Source organism: Talpa europaea, assembly GCF_964194135.1.
Source record: "Talpa europaea genome assembly, chromosome: 10".
Lineage (NCBI taxonomy): Eukaryota > Metazoa > Chordata > Mammalia > Eulipotyphla > Talpidae > Talpa > Talpa europaea.
In genome coordinates this window covers 80,410,858-80,437,563 of record NC_140077.1, presented here as the reverse complement: position 1 = coordinate 80,437,563, position 26,706 = coordinate 80,410,858, and the positions used below count along the sequence as shown (strand labels likewise).

Below are 26,706 nucleotides of genomic sequence, written 5' to 3'. Positions count from 1 at the left end.
TGTCTCCGGTGAATCCTCTCACTCTCCTGCGCCTCTGGCCTGTACCCCGGCTCTTGTATAACCAAATCTTTAAAAAAATTCCTACACTAAAAAAAATAAAATACAATCCTATACTAGAACCCTTGCAGCCATTTCGATTGATGATAAGTTTGGCTCCTAATAGAAGCATTACATTTTGGGGTTTGATCCAACATCTAAGAATACATTTTAAACCAAGAGAGAACTATCAATGCTCAAATAATTGAATAAAATTAAAGGTCTTTTTAAAGTTGATTTCCATGGTTAAATTTTCCGTGGAAAAGATATACTGTTTTCATAAATCAATGTCTACTCTGTGTTTATCTAACTAGAAAATTGCCACTTGAATGTGAAAGATAATATTTTTGTTATGATACTTCAAGTTGATATGCAGATGTGGCATATTGTAAAGTTTATAAATGAAAATATTTATCTTCTGAAGCAGATAAATGTTACTATAATCTAATCATTGATAAATTTATCAGTAGAACTACTATAAATATAGTATCATCAAATTAATAGTCATAGAAATACAAAGGATTGTGTATCTCAGGTTAGACACAAGGAATTGTACCTGGTCATAAGGATAGAGCTGCTCAGTGAAGTTTGAATTTCAGATTAAGAAAACTAACATTCTTCAGTATAAATATTATATATGAGTTACTAAAAATCTATTTGTTGTTTATATGAAATTTAACTGGAAATCCTATATTTTTTTTATTTTCTAAATCTGTTGTTCATAGCTGCTGCTAGATAGCTAACTCAAGAGGCTGGAGCAAAGAATTAAAAAAAGTATTTAGTGATGAGTTTACTCTAAATAAGATATATTTCCAACTCAGATCACATTGTAGCAGAAGAAGTTTACCTCGATCATCTTTCTATACAGAAAGCAACTTGATTTATTTATATGCTGTTTGAGAAAATTTGTCCTTGTGAGTTTCTACAATTGACTTATTAAATAATAGGGATTGATAGTAGATTCCAGAGAGAAAAGGCCAGATAATCGCATTTGGTTAGGTGCTCTCTATTTTTCATATAAGCAGTGACATGACTGGTTTCTTAAAGGAGGGATTGGGGTCAAAATAAGGGGGTTGTAATTGTATGGGGAATATAAAAATAATATTTAAATAAAAATAAATAAATAAATAAATAATACCAAAAAAAGTATAGGAAAACAACTTTAACAAATAACTTCTCAGTCAGTGTCAATATTCAACATTTCTCCTTGATTGTTAATAAGATATTGTATACTCTTTTTTCGTTCCAGGATTGAGTAGAAATCTATTGGTGACATTTTTTTTTTTCCTGTTAGGAATGCAAATACTGCTTAGATAACTGAGAACTTTATTTCAATAGATATAACTATTATGTATTTTTTATGCTCAATATCCTGTTTTATTATTCTGAGGATTTTACTTTTTCAATGCACTCTAGAAATTGGAGTAAATATTTTGCTAATGTGCAGTGATTCCATTTTAATGATCCCATATAAAGATGTGTTAATGCACACCCAGAGTTTATGGCTTCTGGTTTACTTTCCTCATGTAGCCCTCACTGATTTCTCAGAGAGGATTTACTTACCTTTCCAATTAGGGTAAAAGAAGCTGCTGAGCTCAAAGCCATGCTATCTTTTTCCTGTCTACCTTGATGCAAGTTAATTCTGGCCTGCTTGTTCTTGCTCTGCTGCTTTGTTGGAAAGGTCTACATTTCATTCTCTTTCCGATGTTGTTTTTAAGAATAAGGAAGCAATGTTTTGAAAGGTCAATGTGGTAACAATTCACTTTCAATAATCTAGCTTTATCAGCTTTAAGTCTGGTATTCTGTCTATATTGGTCATTCCTTATGTTTATTTTTCAGTTATTTCTTTGATCTGGTGGGGAAAATGCTGGCTCTTTAAGACCCTATCATAACTATCAACATTGATGGTGGCAAAGAAGCAAATGATTAAGTAAAACTCTTTACTAAAAATATAAGATACATTTACTGAGCAAAATTAATTTGCTTTGAAAAATTTTACTCTTGAAACAGACAAGGAAAAATACAGAAAGATAAATACATAATCCTATTACTTGCAATCTATTTGTCATCACAAAAGACACATAAACACATAATCTGGCTATTAGATTATGATGCATCTTCACTGGACAATAAGACAGATGTAGAAAGAACCAAACACTGCTTCTATATTCTAGCAAGTCTGTCCAGAATATATTTATTGAAAGACGCAACATGGAAAAAAACGAACAATCATGCTACCATCCAAATTTTATTATTTATATATATATATATTTTAAAGATTTATTTATTTATACAAGAACTGGGGTATAGGCCAGATGTGCAGGAAGGTGAGAGGATTCACCAGAGACAGAGCGGGGAACAGAACAGGAAGACTGATGAAATACACTGCTGAGGGGAGCCGTGGGCGAGACAGGAGAGGTCCGCCACACCGTATGGGTATCTCTGTGGCCGTCAGGGATTGAACTGGCACTGCAGAGGCTGCGGGCAGCTTCACAGTGCTGCGCTCAACCGCCTGCACTACCAGTGAGGCCCATTATTTATATTTTTTGAAAATGAATGATAAACAATAAAGTTAATGGAAAGTTCATCCATGAGGGAAAAAAGAGATTGTGTGAAATGACAAGGATGCTAAAATTTTTTAATATATCTTATATTAAATGTTTGACTATGTTCAATATTAACTATGTGAAGAGTTTATTGACTATGTGACTGACTATATGAGTAGCTTACATTATTAAAAAATGAAATTAAATTTTGAAAAGTCTCCTAAACATCCATCTAAAAATTGTTCTGTACCCAATTCCAATTCACAGGGAGGCGTTCCCAACATCACCAAGCAAGTCAGTTCTGGTATTACCTACCCAGAGACAGCATCAAAATTCCATAGGTTAAAGGCTCAGTCTCACAAGACTACCCTCTATTTTAGACACTAACTACAATTCTGATCGACTGGTTACAAATAAAAAGTTCCCATAAATTCCTCCATGGATTTGATTAACTTGCTAAAGAGACTCATAACTCAGGAAGCCCATTTACTTACTGGACTACTGGTTTATTATGAAAGACTATACCTCAGGAACAGCCACATGGAAGATATACACAGAGCAATCCATGAAGAAAGGGCAGGGTGCTTCCATGAATTCTCCAGGTGAGCCAGTTTTGATGTGTCCACAAACGCTAGTTTTCCAAACTCAGGGCTTGGGGTTTTTATACAGGCTTCATTACACAGACACAATTGATTAAATCATTGGTCATTGGTGACTGGGCTCAACCTTCAGTTTCTCCCACCTCCCACCTGAGGTGGAAGAGATAGGGGTACTGAGAATGAAGGTTGTAATCACCAAGTCCCTTTGTGGGTTCCTTTGGCCCCCATCCATTGGTGTGATAGGAACTCATGATTTTTACATAACAAAAGACCTTTATTGTTCTCATCATTTAATAAATTTCAAGGGCTTTAGGAACTCTGGATCAGAACAAAACAAAAATCAAATATATAATTCTTATTATAAATCCCAATATTATATAATCTACTTATCCTGTTGCTCTGTCTCCTGAAAACACTTATAGTGACAAACTCAGTAAAAAATAAGCATCTCTAGAACTTGACTATCATATGGAAATATTGCTTCCCATTAAAGAAACAGAATCCTTGGAGATATGACTTATTTACGGTGAAGAGCATTTAGTCCAGCAGACAAGTAAGACTATCATAAAAGGTTAAAATTGTAACAAAAGGATAATAGAAGCAATTTGAAGAGGTTCCGCAGATCAAATTGAGGACAACGCAAAGAATAGCTCACAACTACAATTATTAAAACCTGTCAAATACTTTTAAACCTATGAGTTCACAATAATGAGGGGGATAGAACAGAGTGGGCAAATTTAGACAGGCCATCAAAGTACAGGAAACCAGAGAACAAAGAGAGTTTAAAATATAGATTGCAACAGAAAGAAAATGTGAGCTAGGGGAAACTAAAAAATGACTAAACATTTCAACAATTTCATAGCAACAACCTTAATTCACCCTGTCTGATTTAAATAAAGTATAAAAAATTGCCATTTGTGAGATAATTGGAAATCTGAACATCAAATGAATACTTGATGATACCAAAAATATTTTAAGTGTGAATACTGTAGGTGGTTATATTTTTAAAGCGAGTTCTTAAATTATGGAGGTATATATTGAAATACAGATATCTGAAATTTACCTAAAAATAATAAAAGAAGTGAAGAGAATTTGTGGAAGCACATATGAAACAAGACAGGCCATGAATTGGTAGTTGATAATGAGTTTATGTGTGCTCATTATACTATACTTTCCAAATTTATCCTGGTTGAAAATTTCTATATTAATTTTTTTTACAGTTGACATAATATTTTATTTTATTTTTTTTAAATAATAAATTTTATTTTTATATTTCCCCCATACAACTGCACATGCCCCATTCTGACCCCAATCCCTCCCCTCTCGGTCCCCACCCCCCAAAAAGTGTCTCTGGTTCATAATTTTTTGTTGATTTTGATTTTCACTTTCTCTTTTTTCTTTTTTTTTTTTTTTTAATTTTTCCTAGAGGCATGTTTTATTTATTTATTTGTTTGTTTGTTTGTTTTGTTTATACATGCACTGGGTACAGTCAGAAGCACGGGAGGGTGAGAGAATTCACCAGAGCGGGGAGCAGAGCAGGCAGAAGGACCGAAGTACACTGCTGAGGGGAGCAGCGGGCGGCAGGAGAGGTCTGCGCGCCATGTGGGACCCTCCTCCGGTGGTCGGGGAGCAGCTGGGTATCGAACCGGCACTGCAGAGGCTGCGGGCAGCTTCGCAACCCAGCGCTCAACCGCTGAGCCACCGGGGAGGCCCATTGATTTTCACTTTCTTATAGTTATTCATTTTCCTGATCCCTTATTTAAGTTTTCTAGATTCCTGCTATGAGTGAGACCATCCGGTATTTTTCTTTTTCTTTTTGGCTTATTTCGCTGAGCATGATCCCTTTGAGATTAGACAGAAAGGACATCTTTCCCTCTGAGATTGCAAATATTATGAATTATTTTCATAACAATCACCCTTCTACTCTTGCCGTCTTCCTCTGCAGATGACTTTACCTCTTTTTATCAGATGAAATACTGTACAATTTCCTGTCAATCTACCTGTAAGTTCATTGCATTTAAAAACATGTCTTTCCCTCACTTCCAAATAACTAAGCAATGAACCCTAACTCTGATCTTTCCCCTGTATTTTCAGTGTCTTCAATGGCTCAGTCTTAATAGTTAAATATGCTCATACCTCTCTGATCTTCAGAAAAAACAGCCCCTCTTCCTCTACTTACTCATAGTTCTTACCTTTCCTTTGCAGTGAAATTTCTTTTGAAAATATATCTACTGTTTCTGTGTCCTTTGGGTAAATACCTAGGAGTGGAATTGCTGGATCATATGAAATCTCCATCTTTAGCAGGTTGAGGAATCTCCCACACAGCTTTCCACAGTGGTTGGACCAGTTTGCCCTCTCACCAGCAGTGCAGTAGAGTTCCTTTTTCTCCACATCCTCGCCAACATTTGTTGTTGAGAGTTTTTTTTTAATATGTGCCATTCTCACTGGTGTAAGATGGTATCTCATTGTAGTTTTTTTTTTAAAGATTTATTTATACATGCATACAAGTACAGGCCAGATGTGTGGGAGGGTGAGAGGATTCACCAGAGATAGTGGGGTTTTGATTTGCATTTCCCTGATTACAAGTGATGTTGAACATTTTTTCATATGCCTGTTGGCCATTGGCATTTCCTCTTTGGAGAAGTTTCCTTTTAGCTCTTCTTCCCATTTTTGACTGTATTTACTTTGTTTTTGTTGCATTCTCATCAGCTCTTTGTAGATTTTTGTGATCAGTCCTTTATAATTCGTGCTGTGTGCAAAAATTTTCTCCCAATCGGTGGGGTGTCTTTGTTTTGGTTGCTGTCTCTGTTGCTGTACAGAATCTCTTTAATTTGATGTAGTCCCAGCTGTTTATCTTTGCCTTCACTATCACTGCTTTGGGTGATGTGTCTTTAAAGATGTTACTGAGGTGTATGTCATGTAGTGTTTCGCCTATATTTCCTTCTATATGTATTTTTTATGGTTTCAGGTATTATGTCTAGTTCTTTAATCCATTTTGAGTTGGTTTTTGTGCATGGTGTAAGGTAGTAGTCAAGCTTCATTCTTTTGCATGTAGCAACCCAGTTTTCTCAGCACTATTTACTGAGCAAAGGGCACCTGCATCCCTATGTTTATAGCAGCACTATTTACAATAGCTAAGCTATGAAAACAACCCAAATGCCCAAAATTAGATAACTGGATCAAGAAGATGTGGTACATATGCATCACATATTACTCAGCAATGGAATATTACTCAGCAATCAATGGAATATTACTCAGAAATCAAAAAAGATAAACTCATGCCATTTGCAGCAACATGGATGGAGCTGGAAGGGATCATGCTCAGCACAATAAGTCAGAAAGAAAAAGAAAAATACCAGATGGTCTCACTCATAGCAGGAATTTAGAAAACCTAAATAAGGGACCAGGAAAAAGACTAATTATAATAAAGTAAAAATCAAAATCAACAAGCAACTATAAACCAGAGACACACTAGAAGGCAGGGAGGAGGGAGTATGATCAAAACAAGGGGGGGTGGGAATTGTATGAGGACTATAACCAAGATGAAAATGCATACATTGTACAAAAATGAAAAATGATGTAAAATATATATATAATTAAAATAATAATAATAAAAAAGAATATGAGAAAAAATATATCTACTTGTCAGAGACTGAGAGTTGTCTCTGAGAGATCATTCTTTCTGTCTACTTTAATATTAACTTGGAAATAAAAAATAAAACATGTTTTCTTGCTAATGGGACATGGTAGAAACAGTGTGTGCAACCACATGGTAATGTCTTTTAACTGACATTGTTCTCTTCCTTCCTTCCTTCATTGTTCTCTCTCTTCTTCCCTAAGTAGAATGTAGATTAAATGATTTGAGTTCAATATTCATCTTGTACCATGAATAAATTAATCATGATGAAGCAGTCCAATCCTTTGGGGGTCCAATCCTTTGGGGGTCCTGAATATATTTAAATCCACTATATCCACATCTTTACCTAAAATTTTTATACAAGCTACTGAAATCTGGTTTACAAACTTATTATCTTCCCTTCTATATCTAATCCAACATTCTCCAACATTTTTTCACATAACAGGATATATAGACAATGATATACATACATCACATTGGGGTAACAGACAAAACTTCGACTGTAATGACTACTCTGAGGGAGCCTCTGAAGAGGCCAAAACTGATTGCACCTGGTGTTCTGAAGATATAAAAGATCAAAATCATGAAAAAACATGTAAGTAACTGAAACATACTATTATACTATGGTATATTGTTTGAATAATTCACTTCTATATACTTCAGCTTCTTATTTTTTAAAAAATCATCTCTTCCCTTAATATTCCTGAAATGTGGCTTTCAGAGTTCTCTTTCCCCTGAGGTTACTTCATCTACTCTTAAGACATTAATTAAAAGTTTATGCTCAAGTCTCTTTCTTGAGCCCAAGCTAGCAGAAATACAATTTCTTAAGGAACCATATGCATCTGAAGTTTTTCAGGCATTCAAATTAAATTTACTATGTTCACCCTCAAAGACATCATCTTATACACTTCCTCCTCCAACTCCTCCTCTTCTTATCTCTCCTTTCACTCCTCATTTTCCCTCTTCTTTATGCTTCATATCCAACAAAGTTAAAAGTAATCTGTTTATTCTCTTGGAGTAGGCCAGACTTACTCATTAAAAAAATCAGATCATATGGGAGCTAATCAATTATCATGCATCATATATAAAGCACTTAAAAGCATTCTGAATATGTGAAACACTACAAAATACTGATAACAATGTTAATAAAATGAATGGTATCATGGAAACACAGAAATACAAAGCATTAAAAGTTGTAAGTTACAGTAACTGTTGAGTGTGTACTAAGCAAAGTGACCAAAGAAATCATTTCTAATTGAGACCTTGTTTTCTCATCTGCAGCCTTATGTTTATTCACACAATGAATGTGCAGTTACTGGGTTCCTATGTGTCAGGAAATGTGTAATTTTGGGGAATACAAAGATGAAAAGTTGAGTACAACATTTCCTTTCCCTCTAGGGTGGAAGGCAAACATGGAAAACAATAATTTGTTTTAGAGTTTGGATCCTCGATGGAGTCACTACTGCTCTCAAGGGTGCACAGTTGTCTTTTGTTTGTTTTTTGAGATGAGAAAAAACAAAAATCTTACTCTTTCTATGTGTAAAATACAGATACACATACAGTACATAAACAGACATATGGTAAATCTATGGTATTCACTGATTGTTAAGCACATTATTATTTATTATCCCATTTGTCCTTCAAAACATACCTAGGACTAGCTATTCCTGTTTTCATTTCACGAATGAAAAGGTAGCTTGGGGAAGCTAAATACATCAACAAATCTACTGGTTGACAGGAGAATATCACTTTTATAAATGCTAAGTTCTTATCCACCTAGGTCATTGCTTTATTTCTAGTGTTGGGAATAATGCCTGGCTCAGAGGTTTCCCAGGAAAGTTTATTGAATGGAGAATTATTGTGGGTTAGGAATAAACAGAGACGACCAGAGGCCCATGATGTACTAAATTGAAAATATTATTTTCAGAACATCTATGTTATTAGAGATGTGCATGACTTCAGAAAGGACTAATGGGTCTATGGGTAAATAGATGGATTGAATGGACACAGAGAGGGAAAAAGAAGATGAACAGTATCTGTCATTCCTTTCTGTAACAGCTAATGTGAGAATTAAATAAACAAATTTTAAAAATTAAATGCAAGTTACATGAAGAACGTTTCATTAGTAAAAACATAATACATTCACTGATGATTCTTTTACATGGTTAACTCATGCATGTTTCTCTTAAAGCAAACGGTTACCTGCCACACTGCTTAAAAGGCCAGCCTGGGATTAGAATGCTCAAGAAACAGGTAGAAATGGGATGAATAATCATTTACTAAACCTTTTATAAAAACGTAAAAAGTACTGAGGGGCCTCCCTGGAGGCACAGGCGGATAAGCGCAGTGCTGGGAAGCTGTCCTCAGTCTCTGTAGCACTGTTTGGAACCTGGCCGGCTGTGGAGATACCCACATGGCATGGCAGACTTCTCCTGTCTCACCCGTTGCTTCCATCAGCAGTGTATTTCAGTAAGTCTGCCTTTTCTGTTCCCTGCTCTGTCTCTGGTGACTCTTCTCATCCTCCTGCACATCTGGTCTATACCCTGGTTTTTGCATGCATGAATAAATAAATCTTTAAAAAAAAGAAAAAAGAAAAAAGTAACTGAGGAATAACTAAGAAAAGTATACATAAATATAGAATTTCAGTCATGTAAGAAATATAAACATACTTAATATCATTAAATTGGCAAATAGCTATTAAAAGAAGTTTTAAATGAACATCATTTTATTCTTCCAATTTGCTTCTTACTGTAAGATCTTGGATGGTTATATTAAAATTATTGGTCACAGATTAGTCTGTTTTACATGTAAGTGAAATATACTTATGAATTTCAATTACATATGGAATCCTGATCCTACCACATTTCAGCTGTAGGCCCTTGAACAAGGCCTAACCTATGAGCTTCAAATTCTTGAAGGGGAAAATGAGACACTTATCTAATCAGATTAAGGTACAATCTCTTTTTTTTTTTTTTTTAAAGATTTACTTATTTATTTATTTATACAAGCACTGGGTACAGTCAGAAGTCCGGGAGGGTGAGAGAGAGTTCACCAGAGCCAGAGCGGAGAGCAGAACAGGCAGACAGACAAAGTACACTGCTGAGGGGAGCAGCGGGTGGCAGGAGAGGTCTGTGCGCCATGTAGGACCCTCGCCTGGTGGCCAGGGATCGAACAGGTGCTGCAGAGGCTGAGGGCAGCTTCGCAACCCAGTGCTCAACCGCTGCGCCACCGGGAAGGCCCTAATGTACAACCTTAATTAAAGTATAAATTACTCATTTATAAGGAGTAATGAGAAGATATACATAAACTACCTGGCATAGAATGGACACCAAGTAAGTAAGTTCTCTTCAGAGAAACACAGATAACTTAAACTCTATATAATTCAGTGATTGGAAGTTTTCCCTCTCTCCATTGTTTTAAGTTGAGACTTTAATGATAATGATAAGATGGGAAGAATTATGAAGTACATTTTATTTTATCCTTAGTCTGCCAACACTCTTAGCTCATATACACATACCAAGTAACATTTATGTGTATATATATTATATATGCCAAGTTATATATGTATGAAAACAAAATATTTTATTTATAATTTGTTTTTCCTAATTTTATTGATTCTTTTTAAAATAAAATTCTTCGACTAATAAATAATATGTGTTAAAATTATATTTGCATCATATATTTAAACTATGCTATATAGTCTATACTGCTATCAGAGATCAATACAGAAGCCTATCAATTATTGATTCAGATATAATCTATATTAGGGTAAACATTATTTGAGTGTTAAACTTTTGAAGACTTTGTGTTTCTGGACACAAGAACCTAAGTACATTTTGTAGAAATATTGTGGCTCATCCATTATTACATATTTTGTTACTGGCCAATGACTCACATTTGTTTTATCCTAGGTCCTAAAAAAAGATGAGTTTTCTCTGGATGTGTGTGTGTGTGTGTGTGTGTGTGTAAAAGAGACTTCAGAGCCAGACAAGCACAAATTTCTACAGAACACTTAATATTAACAAACTAATTAGTAAGTTACTTCACAAACTGATTAGGAACTTCCTTGTCTCTAAAATGAAATAGTTTTTGCGAAATGAAAATTAAGATAATTGACATAATGGGTTCACATCAGTGAATTAAGAAAATACTTGACATATTTATAATTATTTTTTGTAGCTTAGATCTGTTACTAGTTCATTCAAATTGACCTGTGAAACAAAACTGTGATTCTTCACTTGCTTCAAGCCAACTAAGCGACTAACAGGGGCAAGGAACTACAGGTCGGTACAGTACAATGCTTTTAAAGAACATACCATATCCCACCGTAGAAAGACCCAGGTGTTTCATTCTATTTTTCACAAGTTCAGCAAGCTCTTGTCTTTCAGACCTCCTGTAGAGGTTCAGTCGCTGCTGGGTTATTTTCTCAGCTGTTTTGCCAGAGTGCTTTGGACCTTTTCTGCTCAGTCTTCGGGCCCATTGCATACTCTTTCTCCTCAGTAAGGGATGGTCTGACTGGTCACTGGATGTTGAGTTGCGGTGGTGGTTGCTTCGGTGATGACCTTGCTCTTTGGAGTCTTTTGTGTCTTCCCACTCTTCTACACTGATAGATATTTGAGACTTTAAAGGAAATGGATATTTATAATTAGTTATTTAGGAATAATTGTTTTCTGGAGTTAACTAGTCTAGTATTTGTTTGCAAATATCTTGTTACAATTATGTATCTACTCATGAGAGTTTTCACAGAAAGAGCAAAATCATAATCATTGATACTAATTTTCTGTTTTAAAAAATGTTAGAAAATATTTTTGAAGTTATAGATCAACCAGATAAAATATCTTCGCTTTTCCAATATAAGTTCTTATGAAAGGATTTAATTTTTATGCATCAGAATTATCATGAATGACTACTAGCTTGAGTAGTTTGAAACAACAAACAACCTAAAAACTAGATACCATATAACTTTACTCAAATAAAGTCCATATAATGGACTTTTCTAAATCTACACGTGCCGTACATGAAATTTAAATTAAAATTATGAAGATTTGTTTTGGAATTAATAATATTTTAAAGGTTTTAAAATTATTGCTCTTTCTAAGGACATTAGAAAGAACTTCATATAATGTGAATTTATTCCCTGATGATCCAGAAGAAAACAAAATAATTTTAAATTCATGCCATTATTTATTCATCATATAAAATACTTTCTGATTAAAATATCACAATATATTATAGAAACTGATCTTTGTATTATAGGCGAAAAAATATGTAATAAAATACTAATGTTTTGCTAATGTATTCCAAAACCACAAATAAAACTTAAATCAGGCTTACTTCCATCGGAGGGAAAAACAATGAACAAACTCATAAAGTCTATGTTGATGTACACTTTTACTATTATATCTGATTTTAAAGTAAGCTCTTCTTGATTTTTAGGTCTTTGATAAGTAAAAGCTTTATGTGTCAAATATGTTGCTTTTCATACCAAGAAGCCATATGAAATGCAACACTGATCAAAGCAGAAAGTTTTACTTTCTAGAAGTATGTGCATGCAAATGAACAGCTTCCTAAAAGTCACCCTACATAAGAAGCATTCATAAATCTGCTGTGTTTTCCTTCAATGGGTGAAAGTTTATGCTTCAGCTATAACATGCATATGTTGCTGGCTTTCAAAGTAACAGAATTGAAATTACCAATTTTTTCATCTTTTTTTTTTTTTTTATAGAGGCATGCTTTTTATTTATTTGTTTGTTTGTTTGTTTCGTTTATACATGCACTGGGTAGAGTCAGAAGCTCGGGAGGGTGAGAGAATTCACCAGAGCCAGAGCGGGGAGCAGAACAGGCAGAAGGACCGAGGTACACTGCTGAGGGGAGCAGCGGGCGGCAGGAGAGGTCTGCGCGCCATGTGGGACCCTCCTCCAGTGGCCGGGGAGCAGCCGGGGATCGAACCGGCGCTGCAGAGGCCGCGGGCAGCTTCACAACCCAGAGCTCAACCGCTGCGCCACTGGGGAGGCCCATGAAATTACCAATTTAAGACCAGGAGGGGGTTCCAATAAAATCCTTTAAAAGTCAATTATGGATGCACAGTCAAAGCTTACATACAAATCCTAATGGCAATTAGGTGATAATCTCACACTTAAATTCAATAAAAATTTAACTTCATATTTGTTTCAAAACAGTACTGTACCACAGTGTTATAAAATAATTTCTTTGACCTTCACAACTTTATTATAAGAGAATATGTGAATAAAATTTATAACCGTATTTATATCTCAGAGCTTAATCTGGAAGTTTCAAAATTTTAAATGCTATGGTTTAAATGCTATGGTGTTGCAATCATGGATATCTTTACAAATTTTAACTTACTCTAGTTTCCCCTACTTGATAATATACTGAAAATCTTCAGTAAAACTAAAACTCATAAACTCTAAAGTAATATATACCATCAGTAGAGACTATCATTCCTTAGTCAGTAGTTTGAGGTTATAGGTACTTGATAGCAAAACTGAAAACATGTTGGTTCATTCACATTTAGACACTTGCTGAGTTTTGTGAATCATAAAATCATACCCAAAGTGAAGCTTTCTTGGTAAACATTTAGTAAATCCCAAATGAATCAATATATTGGAACTAAAATAAAAATATTTTTTAGAAGTGGGCCTCCCCTGGTGGCGCAGCAGTTGAGAGCTGGGTTGCGAAGCTGCTCACAGCCTCTGCAGCGCCAGTTCAATCCCGGCCTCTGGGCGAGGGTCCCACATGGCGCGACAGACCTCTCCAACCATGCCCGCTGCTCCCCTCAGCAGTGTATTTCATCACTCTGCCTGTTCTGTTCCCTGCTTTGGCTCTGGTGAATTCTCTCACCCTCCTGCATGTCTGACTGTACCCAGTGCTTGTACAAATAAATAAATAAATCTTAAAAAAAAAAAGTTCCTTTAAAAAATTTTTTAAAAATTTGAAAAGTAATAAAATGACAGATTATAAACCTTAAATAAATAATTTAAGATGTTCAAATTTATTTAATAAACAGAATTTGAAATTATTAAATGGATTCAGGACTATGATATAGGGAAAACAACAGCTGTTATATCAAACAATTTGGATATTATGATAATATAGATCTTTTCTCCAAAATTCAGCAACATCAAAACAACAGCCATTATATCAAACAATTTGGATATTATGATAATGTAGATCTTCTCTCCAAAATTCAGCAACATCAAACATAGACTTTTAGTTGGTACTTAAGTTGGACTTCATTTGTTATTTTTCACACACAAGTTTTACTCTTGATGACTACATTTTACCATTACTTTGATATCTGAAATGCAATTTTTAAGTTGAAAGTGTTTATATTATAATGATTTCAGTAATTATATTAATCTTGGGAGTTTGTGTTAAGCACTAAAACATAATGACAATTACTACAGTTTAAATGAAGAAAATGGCAAATAAAATTAAAAATCCAAATCAGCTGAAAATAACATCCAAGTTTTAGGAATATACTTAATGTCTGCATACATACATAATAAATAAGAACTAAAGGGTATGTTTCATATCATATGATCCCCATTATTTCCTTTTGTGAAGGTGGCTACCTCACTTAAGGACAAACAGTCCATCACCATTAAGTGGCTATCGGTAAGGAGACCCACACAGTAAAACATGTGATTTCTGAATTACTATATTAATATGATTTGAGGACAAACAGGTAAAACAAATTTGTAATCCGATCAGGAAATATAAATATACTAAGTTGAAAATAGAGAATATTTATATATATTTCATCTTCATTAATTTGCTTTATTTTAAAATCCGAAAAATTAAATTAAATCTTAATATTCCTTTCCTTCAACAGCTTTGAAGTCATATATTAAACCATTTGAGGAATGGGAGACAAACAAAATACTTACTTGTGATGCTATTTCTCGAAACTGACACAAAGAGAGGGAAAAAGAAACATACAAAATACAGTTTAAATAATGACTAAACAATACATACATGAAACAATATGTAATGAGAACAAAATATGACAGAACTAAGTAGCATTAATATACTGTGTTTGATTGTTTATCCTAGAGCTTTTGAATAAAATTTGGTAAAGCATAAGCTATTATTTTAAAAGTTTACCAGAGAGTTGTTCATGTTAGGCAGTTTGTTTGGGTCTTTTTTTTTTTTTTTGCTAAAATTTTCTTTTTAAGGGTTGAAAAAAGTAAAAGAGGCATCAAAGAAAATGAAGCAGTTTGCAGAAGATGATGAAAAATAATATATTCATAAGATAATAGCTGACATAATATCAATAATCATTAATGTTATTCAATATCTGTACTATTCAGTATTTGTACTATTCAATACCTGTACTATTGAACTGAGGCTACCAAAAGAGAGGGTGGGGGGAAGGCACGAAGAAGCAGGTGGGTTCAATGAACTAAGTGGAGGTTTAGTTGGGCTTTGGTTGTGGCACATTATAGAGGTGTGAGCCTATACTCAACGCTCACAGTGCTGTAAGCCAATGTTACCTCAATAAATAGAATTTAAAATTTAAAAATTTAAAATGAATATACACATTTTCCCATGTAATTCATTAAATGTCTTTCCAATTTAAAAAAAATCTAACTTTTTTAAGATTTATTTATTTATTTATACAAGCACTGCATACAGTCAGAATTGCGGGAGGGTGAAAGAATTCACCAGAGCCAGAGCAGGGAACAGAACAGGCAGACCGACGAAGTACACTGCTGAGGGGAGCAGTGGGCGCGGCAGGAGAGGTCTGCGCGCCATTTGGGACCCTCACTGGTGGCCAGGGATCGAACCAGTGCTGCAGAGGTTGTGGGCAGCTTTGCAGCCCAGCACTCAACCACTGCGCCACCAGGGGAGACCCAAAAAAAAAAAAAAAATCTAATGTGTTAAAAATTAGATCTTACAATAAATTATTTCCTCATACTTACATATTTAACTAAACAAACATTCAATTTCATCAAACTTACAGAAATATTATATTTTTTCATATTGATTATAGAATCTAGAAGTTCATTTGCCCAGTCATGACACTGTGGTGTGGTGACAACACCTGAAGGGAGGCCTCATGCTTCTAAAACACAACCAACATTGTTTTCCAATGTTACCTCAATTAAAAAAATCATGCTGGGCCTCCCTGGTGGTGCAAGGCATTAAGACGCAACCTGTGAAGCTATCTGCAGCCACTGCAGCACGAGTTCAATCCTTGGCCAGAGAGCAACCCACATGGCACAGCACAGACATCTCCTGTCTCTCCCGCTGCTCCCTTCAGCAGTGTACTTCAATCAATTTGCTGTTCTGTTTCCCACTCTGTCTCTGGTGAATCTTCTCACCCCGCACACCTCTGGCCTGTACCCCAGCTCTTGTATGCATAAAAAAAATATTAAAGAAATCATACCAACTTATTTTTTCAGTTCTAAGGATTAATATTCTATTCATTTTTTCAATAGGGTGATGTAAAATTTTCAATTATTTTCTTTAATATAACCCAAATCTAACTCATTACCTAAAGGGAATGTTTTATATTGTAGAAACATAAAATATAATTTTATATGTTTTCTATTTTATATGTATTTATTATACAAATATAAAAATACGTATAATAAACATTTTATTACAGACCCTTTGAAACTGTCTCAAAATTCCAAACATGCGTCCCAATGAAATAAACATTGAAAATGGGCAGCTAGAGTTTCTAAATTATTCTAAATTATTATTAAATTCATTTTATTACTAACATTTTATAAAAGCTAATCTGCTTATTATACATAAAATATATATGTATACATAATACATATAAAATTTTACTTTCCAATTTAATAGTAAAGAGTTAATGATTAGTAATTCAGTAATCATCCATTATATACATTTATTAAACCTATAGGATATATTTACTGTGAAGGTGACCAACAATCAGAGTAACATATTCCATAAATTCATTCTCTGTACTTCAAAGATGCTGGTATTTAGTATGCTACAAAATAATCTGTTTCAAGTTTCTAATTAAATTGTTCACTGTCTATATTATATATCAAGCAAAAATGATTTTCATTGAATTTATAAACTGGAAACAAAGGAAGTTCCACACTTTCTACTAAAAAAAAAAAGGAATAAATGCTTATTAATTTAGAATTCTTCATATTGGGGGGAGGTAGTACTACATAATATACTTTTTTCTGCCATGTAAAGTATGACTATTCACTTTAAATGGAAGAAGTAGGGCCTCCCTGGTGGCGCAGCGGTTGAGCGCTGGGCTGCGAAGCTGCCTGCAGCCTCTGTAGCACCAGTTCGATCCCCAGCCACAGGCGAGGGTCCCACATGGCACGCAGACCTCTCCTGCCGCGCCTGCTGCTCCCCTCAGCAGTGTACCCCGTTAGTCTGCCTGTTCTGCTCTCCATTCTGGCTCTGGTGAATTCTCTCACCCTCCCATACTTCTGACTGTACCCAGTGCTTGTATAAATAAATAAAAAATGTTAAAAAAATGGAAGTAGTAAATATTATACATAATCTCACAATAACTGAAGTGATGTTTTGCTACCAATGAATTTAGAAAACTTGGAACTGTGGATAAAGGATATTCCTGCAGACAGAAATATCATCCTCATGTGTCCCCTAGAGGAGCAGGTTAGGGTTTATAAGCATTTTACTGAAGTATCTTTATTGTGATGTGAAGATTTGACAAAAATGTAATGTTAAATGTTCTTTGACAGCAATACAAATACTACCAACAGTGTAAACAGCATGGAACAAAGTCATTCACATACAAAATAATTCACAAGGACTTGGAATTGACCAAGGACAGAATTTACTATGTTGAAATTCACAAAGCCTGTATAAGAACATAATACTCCACTGTATGGAAATTTTCTTCATACTTACCAAGTTCAAATAAGACACTGTTACTTGGTTAGGGATGAAACTATTTCTCTTTATCTTTAATCAACAATATTTTTAGATCCAATATTCTTAAAATTTTAAGCATATCTGGCTGGCCTATCTTACATATTTAAACTGACTTATGCTTAACTGTGAGGCATTCCTGATTTGGACTTTTGCTTTGTAGTGGGAACCACAGGATCCACAGCCAATAACAATTGTAATTCAGGAGCAGAAATGGCAATATAGTTCCTTTTAGTACTCCCGAAACTGTAGTGAAACCATCAACAAACACCTCAAAAAACTAGAAGTATATCCCACAGTCCTATATATCACTTATTTAAATATGAAACTACTAATTTTAACAAGAAAACAAAAATCTACTCAATTGCTTTTATGTGCCTTGGCAGATTTTTGTTTTGCTATATGGATTGAGTGATTTTATCACACACTGGTTTACCAATTATATGGACTACTAAAATTCATATAAAAATTGATCTGAGTCTCACAGCTGATAAGAAATTTTCTTCTTTGCATACGAAAATAAAATGAATGGCTAAACAAAATAACAAAAATTTCTAATACATTTAAGTTTGTGAAGAAAAAATATTTCAAGAATATAAGACATAATTTATATGAAATAACTTTGTTAGATGCTGATAGGGTCATGCATTTCTGCAAAAATTTTATTTCACAAAGGAGTCTAATTTAAAAGATGCTGTTTTACTAAGGGATATAAAAACTATTTAAAACCATGTAACATGAGTAGATCAAAATGTGGTACTATCAGGAATTGCAGCCATCAGGAATTCTGTTTCATATTAATGAACTCTAGTTTTTCAAAATTAGTGAACTATCTCTGGAAAAGTCTGGCACTTTTGCTGGGATTCATCTCCTGCCTGCAAAGTACTATTTAATCTAGAGTTTTAGAAAAATGAGTTTCAGTGCTTATTAATTTTTCTTTGTTTTGCTTTCTTCCAAATGTTAATATATAACAAGTTAAGGAGTTTATTAGAAAGTTAGATTGCTTGTCCTCTTCTGTGTGAGAGGATTACTTAGAATTAGCTTGTTTCCCAACAATCCTCTAGAAATAAAAAATGTTAGATCTACAAAGGCATTCAGAGCCAAAGTCTACAAATTAGAACAATACATTAGGCAGCAATATTTTATTAAACACAGGCATAGTTTCCTAAAACAAACAGCTGATAGATTTTTACTTCTGAGAATGGACATTATGTACTGTTTTGGACATTACTGAATGGACATATTCTGAATGAACATTATGTATAGTTATTAACTTTTTATGGCATTTTCCAGAAATCAGCTTCCAAGATTAGGAATGGCAGTCTTCAAGCATATTAAACACTAAAATATGAATATCTTGATATTTCCAAACCTCAGATGTAGCAAGTTTCTGAGATTCAGTTCTGTAGATTCCAATGGGCACATCTCCAGTAGAAGAACACAACTTCTGATAAAGTCTGGCATAAGTTCTGATCCATAGGTCATCCTCGGTGATTTTCATCTATAACAAGTATGAGAATTATCTACATATCTTAAGAAGTAAAAACCCAATGATTATTTTCTTCTACTTGAAGGCAGAATTCATTAATAATTTGAAATCTCAAAGTTGAATTTTATAAGGGCTTGCATTCAACCTCAGGCATATCCTTGGGATTCATCCAAATTAAAAAAAAAACAAACCTGCATAATTTTTGGCAACATAGTATTGTCTTAGTTCAATATCCATAGGCAAGAGTTATTGGTAACTGACTGGGAGATTTGGAAAATGTGGAGACTTTTTTGAATGTTCCAGCAACTGAAGGCTGCTACCAAATTCCGTGGACAGGGTAAGCCAAAGTAAGTATCTTAAAGTACATAGGACCCTCCAGCAAAACAAAAACTGCCCCATCAAAAGTGCTAATTACACCAATACTGAGAAAGTGGAGCAAAAGGCACAGGGCTAAAAACAGGAGGCATAAATTCTAGTCTCTTTTTGCTAATTACAAGTTTGAATTGTTAGCCAGTCATTTCAAAAAATACATCTGGACATAGTATGATCATATAAAAAACAAAGGGATTAAATTACATGATCACCTTTTTTAAAAAAGATTAGTTTTATTTATACAAGAGGTAGGGTACAGGCCAGATGCATGGGAGGGTGAGAGGATTCACCAGAGACAGAGTGGCGAGCAGAACAGGCAGACAGACCAAAATACACTGCTGAAGGGAGCAGCGGGAGAGACAGGAGAGGTCTGCCGTGCAATGTGGGTTGCTCCGAGGCCGGCGGGGATCGAACTGGCACTGCAGAGGCTGCTGACAGCTTCACAGCGCTGTGCTCAGTTGCCTGTGCCACCAGGGAGGCCCAGATCACTTTTTTTTTTTTTTTTTTTGCATTATGGCATCCTATATCAGAAACTATCAGTCTCAAAATGCCAGGTTTAAAAAAGAAATTGATTTTTGTGTGGAGTGACTTTTTTATCATGATTATTCACTTAACATAGTATGTTTTCCCTAAAAATATTAAAGGAAAAAATGATGATGCTATTCTTGGATCAGTACACACATGTACGTGTGCACCCACCCATCCATCCACACATACACACATACACATTAGATATATATGACCCAAAAGAGTTAACTAAAGTACATTAGAGACAGATATCCTAAGAGTCCATCAGGGGACAATCTTCCATTCCAGAGTTTAACTTACAGAACAAAGAAACCCTGATCCTGGTGTAGTGTCTAATCCCAAGAGAAGTCTGGTGATAGAAATCATGTAATCCTTCACAAAGGACTGCAATACAAACAAAATATGTATTTATTATGAGTGCAATAGCCAGGGAGGTAAACATTTTAGGTAAACATTCCATATGGTAGTGATAATCATAGATTACTTCTCCTAATACATCATTAAGACTTTATGAAAAAGAAAATAATTTTTTTTAAAGAAAAGAATAATAAAAGGACCTTCTACTCTTATTAAAATATAAAATGTATTGTAGAATATTGAACTGGGACATTTCTCATATTTTAAAAGAGAAATGAAAATCTATCTTTTCATTTCTAATACTCAAGCATAGTTAACCTGTCTATAGTGATATATAGAAAATAATTACTCTCTAGAATATCTGATATGCTTACATTTTTAAAGATTTATCTATCTATCTATCTATTTATTTATTTATTTATTTATTTATGTGTAAAGGAATAAAAAGAATTGGTGAGGGGCATGAAAGGATTCACCACAGACAGAATGGGAAGCAGAACAGGCAGATTCACTAAAATACACTGTTAAGGGGAGCAGCAGGCGAGAGAGGAGAGGTCTGTTGCACCATATGTGAGTTAGCTCCTTGGCCGGGAATGTAATGCAGGTAGTGATAGTGATAAGTCCTCAGACTCAACCCCCATCGATAGGTTTATATTTTATGCATATTATTAGATGTGATAAGAGCTATGAGCTAAAATAAAATAGAGAATCAAAAAACCAATGCATGAACTAAAGTTTGCAATGTAATATTTTAATTATTTTGGGGGTTTAATCTCTATGCTAGTGAAATAAATTTCTAATATTTGAAGTTAATAAAATGTGAATGAAGTAATAGTTTATTAATAAATTTTATCCAACTACTTGTGTGCTAACAAATCAGATATATTTTGTTATGTATCATAACCATTACTCAATAGTTAACAATGTTTCTAATTTCTTATAATTTTTAAATTCTGAGTGAAAACAATTTCATCTGATGCAAGGAAATTTCACCGTGGCAAATGTTACATTATTTGATAAATTTCATGAAATGACTTCCTTGAATTTGATCTTCAAGTGTTAAAGAGTTAAAAACTTAACCAATATTTGTTTTGCATAGGAAAGACTTTTAAAATATCTTTCATATAAATCTACTATACTTGTTAATTGCTACTTGAGCTCACAAACAGCTAGGTTCAGAAAGCAAAACCCTCCCATCTAAAGAAGAACAGAAGAAAACAAACCCAATCCTCATTTCAGACCAAAGAAATCTCATTTTAAATTTCAAGATGTGTCAATGTAGAAGTTAATATGGGAACACTTGGGGGGGGGGCAAAATGAGTTGTGACATGCCTTTAGGAAGGGGAGAGGAAGGACTAGGGTCAAAATAAGGGGGGGTGCAATTGTATGGGGGAATATAACCAAAATAAAAATGCATACATTGTGCAAAAATGAAAAATGAAGCAAGAATTATATAAAATAAAATTAATTAAATGATTAAAAAAAGAGAACATCTCTCAACTTCATTTGTAGTTCAGTGTGTACTAAAAAAGGAAGAGTTTTACAACAAAATTTCAGACACTTAAAAAACTATTATTTTTCATGATGAATAGTGGAAAGTACTCATGGAAGGGAAAAGCGAAGATTTGGCAGAGAACTGTTTTAAATTATTTTAAAGCCAGATACGGCAACGCAGCTCATTTAGTGTTTGTCACTAATAAATTCCTTGTCCTGAAAACACCTGCCTGGTAACTTCATCAGGGCACAGACAAAAAAGTAGGAATGTGACAAAAAGATGTAGACAACCCCACCTGATATCACATAATCTACGTTTTAAATCTCGGACAATTTAATCATAGAAGAATCTTTTTTCAGTTTCATTTAGTGTCTATTTAATTTTATTTTAGAGGGTTCCTATTTGTTTAATAATTTGGTTTTCAAACCTTACAAAGATGAGAATAGAAATTATTAAAAAATATGAGTAAGCTGTGTTTCCAGTGGGAAAGCAAAAAGTGTCTATGGAGAAGATATAACAAAGAAAAAGAACCTTGTAGTAAGTTAAAAAGCAAAAATCCCATAAGAAATTAAACCATTATATAAATGCGGGGACAACACCACAGGGATAGGGGTGGGAGTCACCTTATGAGGTATTATGGCCTGAAGATGAGCATTCACATGGATCATTGTATAATTTGTCTTTTTTTTAAAGATTTATTTATTTATGCATACAAGAGAGGGGGTACAGGCCAGAGATGCAGGTGGTGAGAGGATTCACCAAAGACAGAGTGGGAAACAAAACAGGCAGATTGACTGAAATATACTGCTGAGGGGAGCAGCAGGAGAGACAGGAGAGGTCTTCACCATGTGGGCAGCTCCCTGGCAGGCCAGGGATCGAACTCATGCTGCAGAGGCTGTGGATTGCTTCATAGCGCAGTGCGTAAGCCCTTGCACCACCAGGGAGGCCCTGGGTGATCTGTTTTATGTGAAAATTGTGACCTCATCTGTAGACTGTGGTTGATAATAATGTCTGTATCACAGTTTTCTTTGGGAAGCAAATGAATTGATTACTAGGATAGCATTATATTAACAGTCAATCTCTATGCAATGCTAGTTTAATAATAATTATAATTATTCTTAAATATATATGAGGACAGACTTAAATCATTAATCATCTATTAGCTGATATTTAGTATATTTATGAATAAAAGAATGCTCATTATATAATTTTAATATATATATATATACACATGCATATATAATGTTTTACATTTCTAGTATTTTCTAACACATAAATGAGCATTTCTTTATCTGAAAAATGGGCTGGAAAGTATCTCAGGTGATGATGGGGAAAGGAACCTAAATGATGGCTACTTTGGAAACTATTCTTCCTGTAGTAACTCCAGAAAACATTATTTCCTACATCTTTGTTTATAACAAAAACATAGGCAAAAATGAAGAGGAAGAAATAAGTACTGCTAAAAAATGTAATGGAAAAAGCAAAAAAAGAAAAAAAAAGTAGTTTCCATTCCTACAGAATGCTTTACCTTCCAATTAGCTTATATATTAATATTCCTCATGAATATATTTAAGCATATAGAATTATGACTATAGTATACAAATAGTATTGGATAAAGTATAGTATACTGTTTAGAATAAAAATCTGAAATATACTGGTGCAATGATATCAAGTATTTGACTGCTAGTGATGTACATTGATCAGTTTCAACATTGCTCTTCAAGCAAGACTTCTGTTCCATCCTCCATTAAGAGACTGGAAGTACATGTGTGTGGGGAAGGGTGTGAGGTAAGTCCTTCCCCCAGCAGGAAAGGACTTTGTGACCAGTGAATGTGTCTGGATATTTCAGTGGGAGATGCAGTGTTTATTCTCCCCCGTGTTTGTTCCTGCTCATTTGGCAAACACAGATGTTCATGACATTGCTGGAGGCATACTCTTGAGCATAATTAGCCCAAAGGCCAGTAGAAAAGTTTTAACACTCTTTGGATTAGTTCATTAAGTCAAGCAAGGTAAAAGAGGGTACACACAATATGGAATCTGAAAGGGTAAAGGCACAGCAATATGCTTTAAAGTCATCAAATTAAAGTTCTGTAAATATTTTTTGGCATTGGTGGTAATCTTTAGAAATTATCTGATTACTCTAATCAATGATAGATATTTTAGGCCATTCAGTTTTTGGCAGTTTATTTCTTTCCAGTCTGTCTCCCTCAGAGGTTTTTGGCTTTTTATCTGTTTGAAGATTGAAATATATTTGTGTGAAATAACATCCAGGAACTTCTCAGTTAGGATAAATTGACAGTGTTAACTTAGGCACTTTGTTGGGCACAGATTTTTGTTGCAAAATCTGTTTTACATATTTTTAAAAGTATGCAATAATTAGCAGATTCTTAAGACATCATTGGTTAATAAATTTACTGACATCAATTTTGGTATCTTTTTTTCAAACTTGAAAAAAATTCATAATTATGAATTATTTTGTTTTGCTGTTTTTTTAAGCTTGTATTAAGTCCAGTAATATCCTAGAGTAATGTGCAAAATGTACTGAAATGTCACAGATAACATTGGCGGAAACTGAATGTTTAAAATCTGTGTCACAGATTACCTGAAAAATAATGTTTTCCTTACAAAACATTTTGTAGGCATATTTAAGTCATTAAACGTATGAATTAAAATACTGAATTACTTTTAAAGGTACCTCAAATTAACAAGTCCATAAGAAACACTAAACAAAACATTTATTAAATAACATCCAGATGCAATATAAACAACTTACAAAATCAAGTACTGCACACCTGATATAGAAGTGTGTCCAACATGCTGATGCTAAACACCCGCCCAGCGGCAAAAGGCAGTCGGAACATGAAGGCCAAATTGGAGCCCCTCTCTCTTTCTTTCTGTTCAGAAATTTGAGAGAGAACATTTATGAGCATTCTATATTTTGAAATTATCTGTTTAGCTGTATTTTCCTGACATATGTGACAAAGGTTATTTTCATTATATGTTTCTTAATTTATGAATGTGTGTGTCATTATTTCACTTTACCATTAAATTTGTAATATGTTCCTTTAGTATTAATGACCATGTTTTCTTAACTAAAATACTCAATAGTTAAGACAGGTCAATTCTTTCATACATTAAACACTTTATTACTCTTCACACATATTCCTGAATAGGCATTAAGGTGATATAATAAAAGGAACAAACACTTTAAAGTCATTTAATTAAAGTAAAAAGAAAACCTAAAGTCATGTAACTTAACATAACACCTAAGAGATCTGTTTTTGAACATTTTTCTACATGAGGAGGAAATAAAAGGCAGGTAGGAACCATCACATCCAGGGTTTTTAGCTTCTAGTCATGTGAGTTTTCATTTCTCCAGTTGTTTTTCAAGTTGTGCCAGTCACACCAGTCTCCAGCTAAGTTTCCTTAAATGGCAACAGCAACAACAACAAAACTGGGCGCATTTGTGTATTATGGCGTTTGGGGTTTTCTTTTTTAAAAATCATGTTGTCACTATCTCCCCTTAATAAACAAAGGCATGACAGAACATATTTGTTTAAGATTAGATGGGACTTTTTTCAATTTTCTTGAAATGATATTGCATTATAACTTTGTAGATTTAAGCTGTGCATCACTGTAAGTTCACATGTGTACATAATACATTATGTTCCTCACTAAGGTACAGTTTCATCCTTCACCATACAATTGTCCTTTTACTCAATTTACCATCCCCTAAAAGGAATTTCTTAATCATGAAGTTAACATTGTACTTAAATGACAACCTCAAAAATGCTGGTTTATTTTGTTGCCAACTTTCCTTTATTAGGAGAAAGATACAGTTAAGCAAATTGAAAAATGATCAGCTCTCACCTTTTGAGACAATGAGAATAAAATCCTATTTCAAAAGCAGTAATTTTGGCGATTCTCAAAGAAAAGAAGAGAAGTTATTCCACCATATTCACCATGCCTTTTCAGGTTGAAAAGGCTTTCCAGACTAACAAATAGCCTCACTTGAGGACTAGCGTGCCAGTAAAGAAAGGGCAGTTAAATGTTACCCCAGTTTTGATCTATGAACATTACATCATGATACATTTTCTAATTTATTAGCCTAGATATCAAGCCCATAAAACTTTTAACATACTCCTTAATTGATTGGTCTGGGTGGTTTGGAGATTATGGCATCAGCCGTATGCCTAGTTGGTTTAAGTTATATATAATGATGGCATTAAGGATAGACACTTTCAAGGAACTCTTCTACAAAAATTTCTGTCATATAGAAAGGTTTTTAAGATTAAGTCACAAATAGGTATTAATTCCCCTGGCACACCAAATTCAGTTCCATCAGACTGCTCCCATTGCAGACACCAGGTGTAAGTCCCTGGTGCCCCTAAGCCAATAGCACTTCTGTCCACCCAGTTACAAATTTGGGGTTTCCTAGAACCCCCTCAGGTCTGATAATTTGCTAGAATTATCATGGAACTCACTAAAGTATTACACTTAGTAATTGTCATTTACTTATAGTAAGGATACAAGTGTTTAGCACATGAAAGGCCTAAGGCAGGTCTGGAGGCTCCAGAGTATGGGCCCTGGCCCCAGGGATCACGGTGTGCAATATTCCTGGTCCTTCAGTATTTCTGCCAATAAGGAAGCTCTCAAACCTTGTTAGGTAAATATGTATGGATAGGTAAGTATGATCAAATAAATCATTAAGTATATGATTAAACTCAATACCC

The 26,706-nt window shown here is 34.2% G+C and overlaps 1 protein-coding gene across 3 annotated transcripts in view; it reads right to left on the bottom strand.

Annotated features, from left to right (window-relative positions):
- KCNT2 (potassium sodium-activated channel subfamily T member 2) overlaps positions 1–26,706 on the bottom strand; it is a gene marked incomplete at both ends in the record, with an annotated part of 316,392 nt that overhangs the window by 5,169 nt on the left and 284,517 nt on the right. For 2 of the 3 annotated variants that reach the window (XM_084246074.1, XM_084246075.1), the window contains 4 exons: positions 11,135–11,438; positions 19,105–19,233; positions 20,422–20,505; positions 24,766–24,867. In XM_084246074.1, coding sequence (XP_084102200.1) covers positions 11,135–11,438; positions 19,105–19,233; positions 20,422–20,505; positions 24,766–24,867 — 619 coding nt within the window. Of the gene's footprint in view, positions 1–11,134; positions 11,439–14,728; positions 14,750–19,104; positions 19,234–20,421; positions 20,506–24,765; positions 24,868–26,706 lie in introns of all 3 variants that reach the window. The other variant, XM_084246076.1, reaches the window with a different exon arrangement.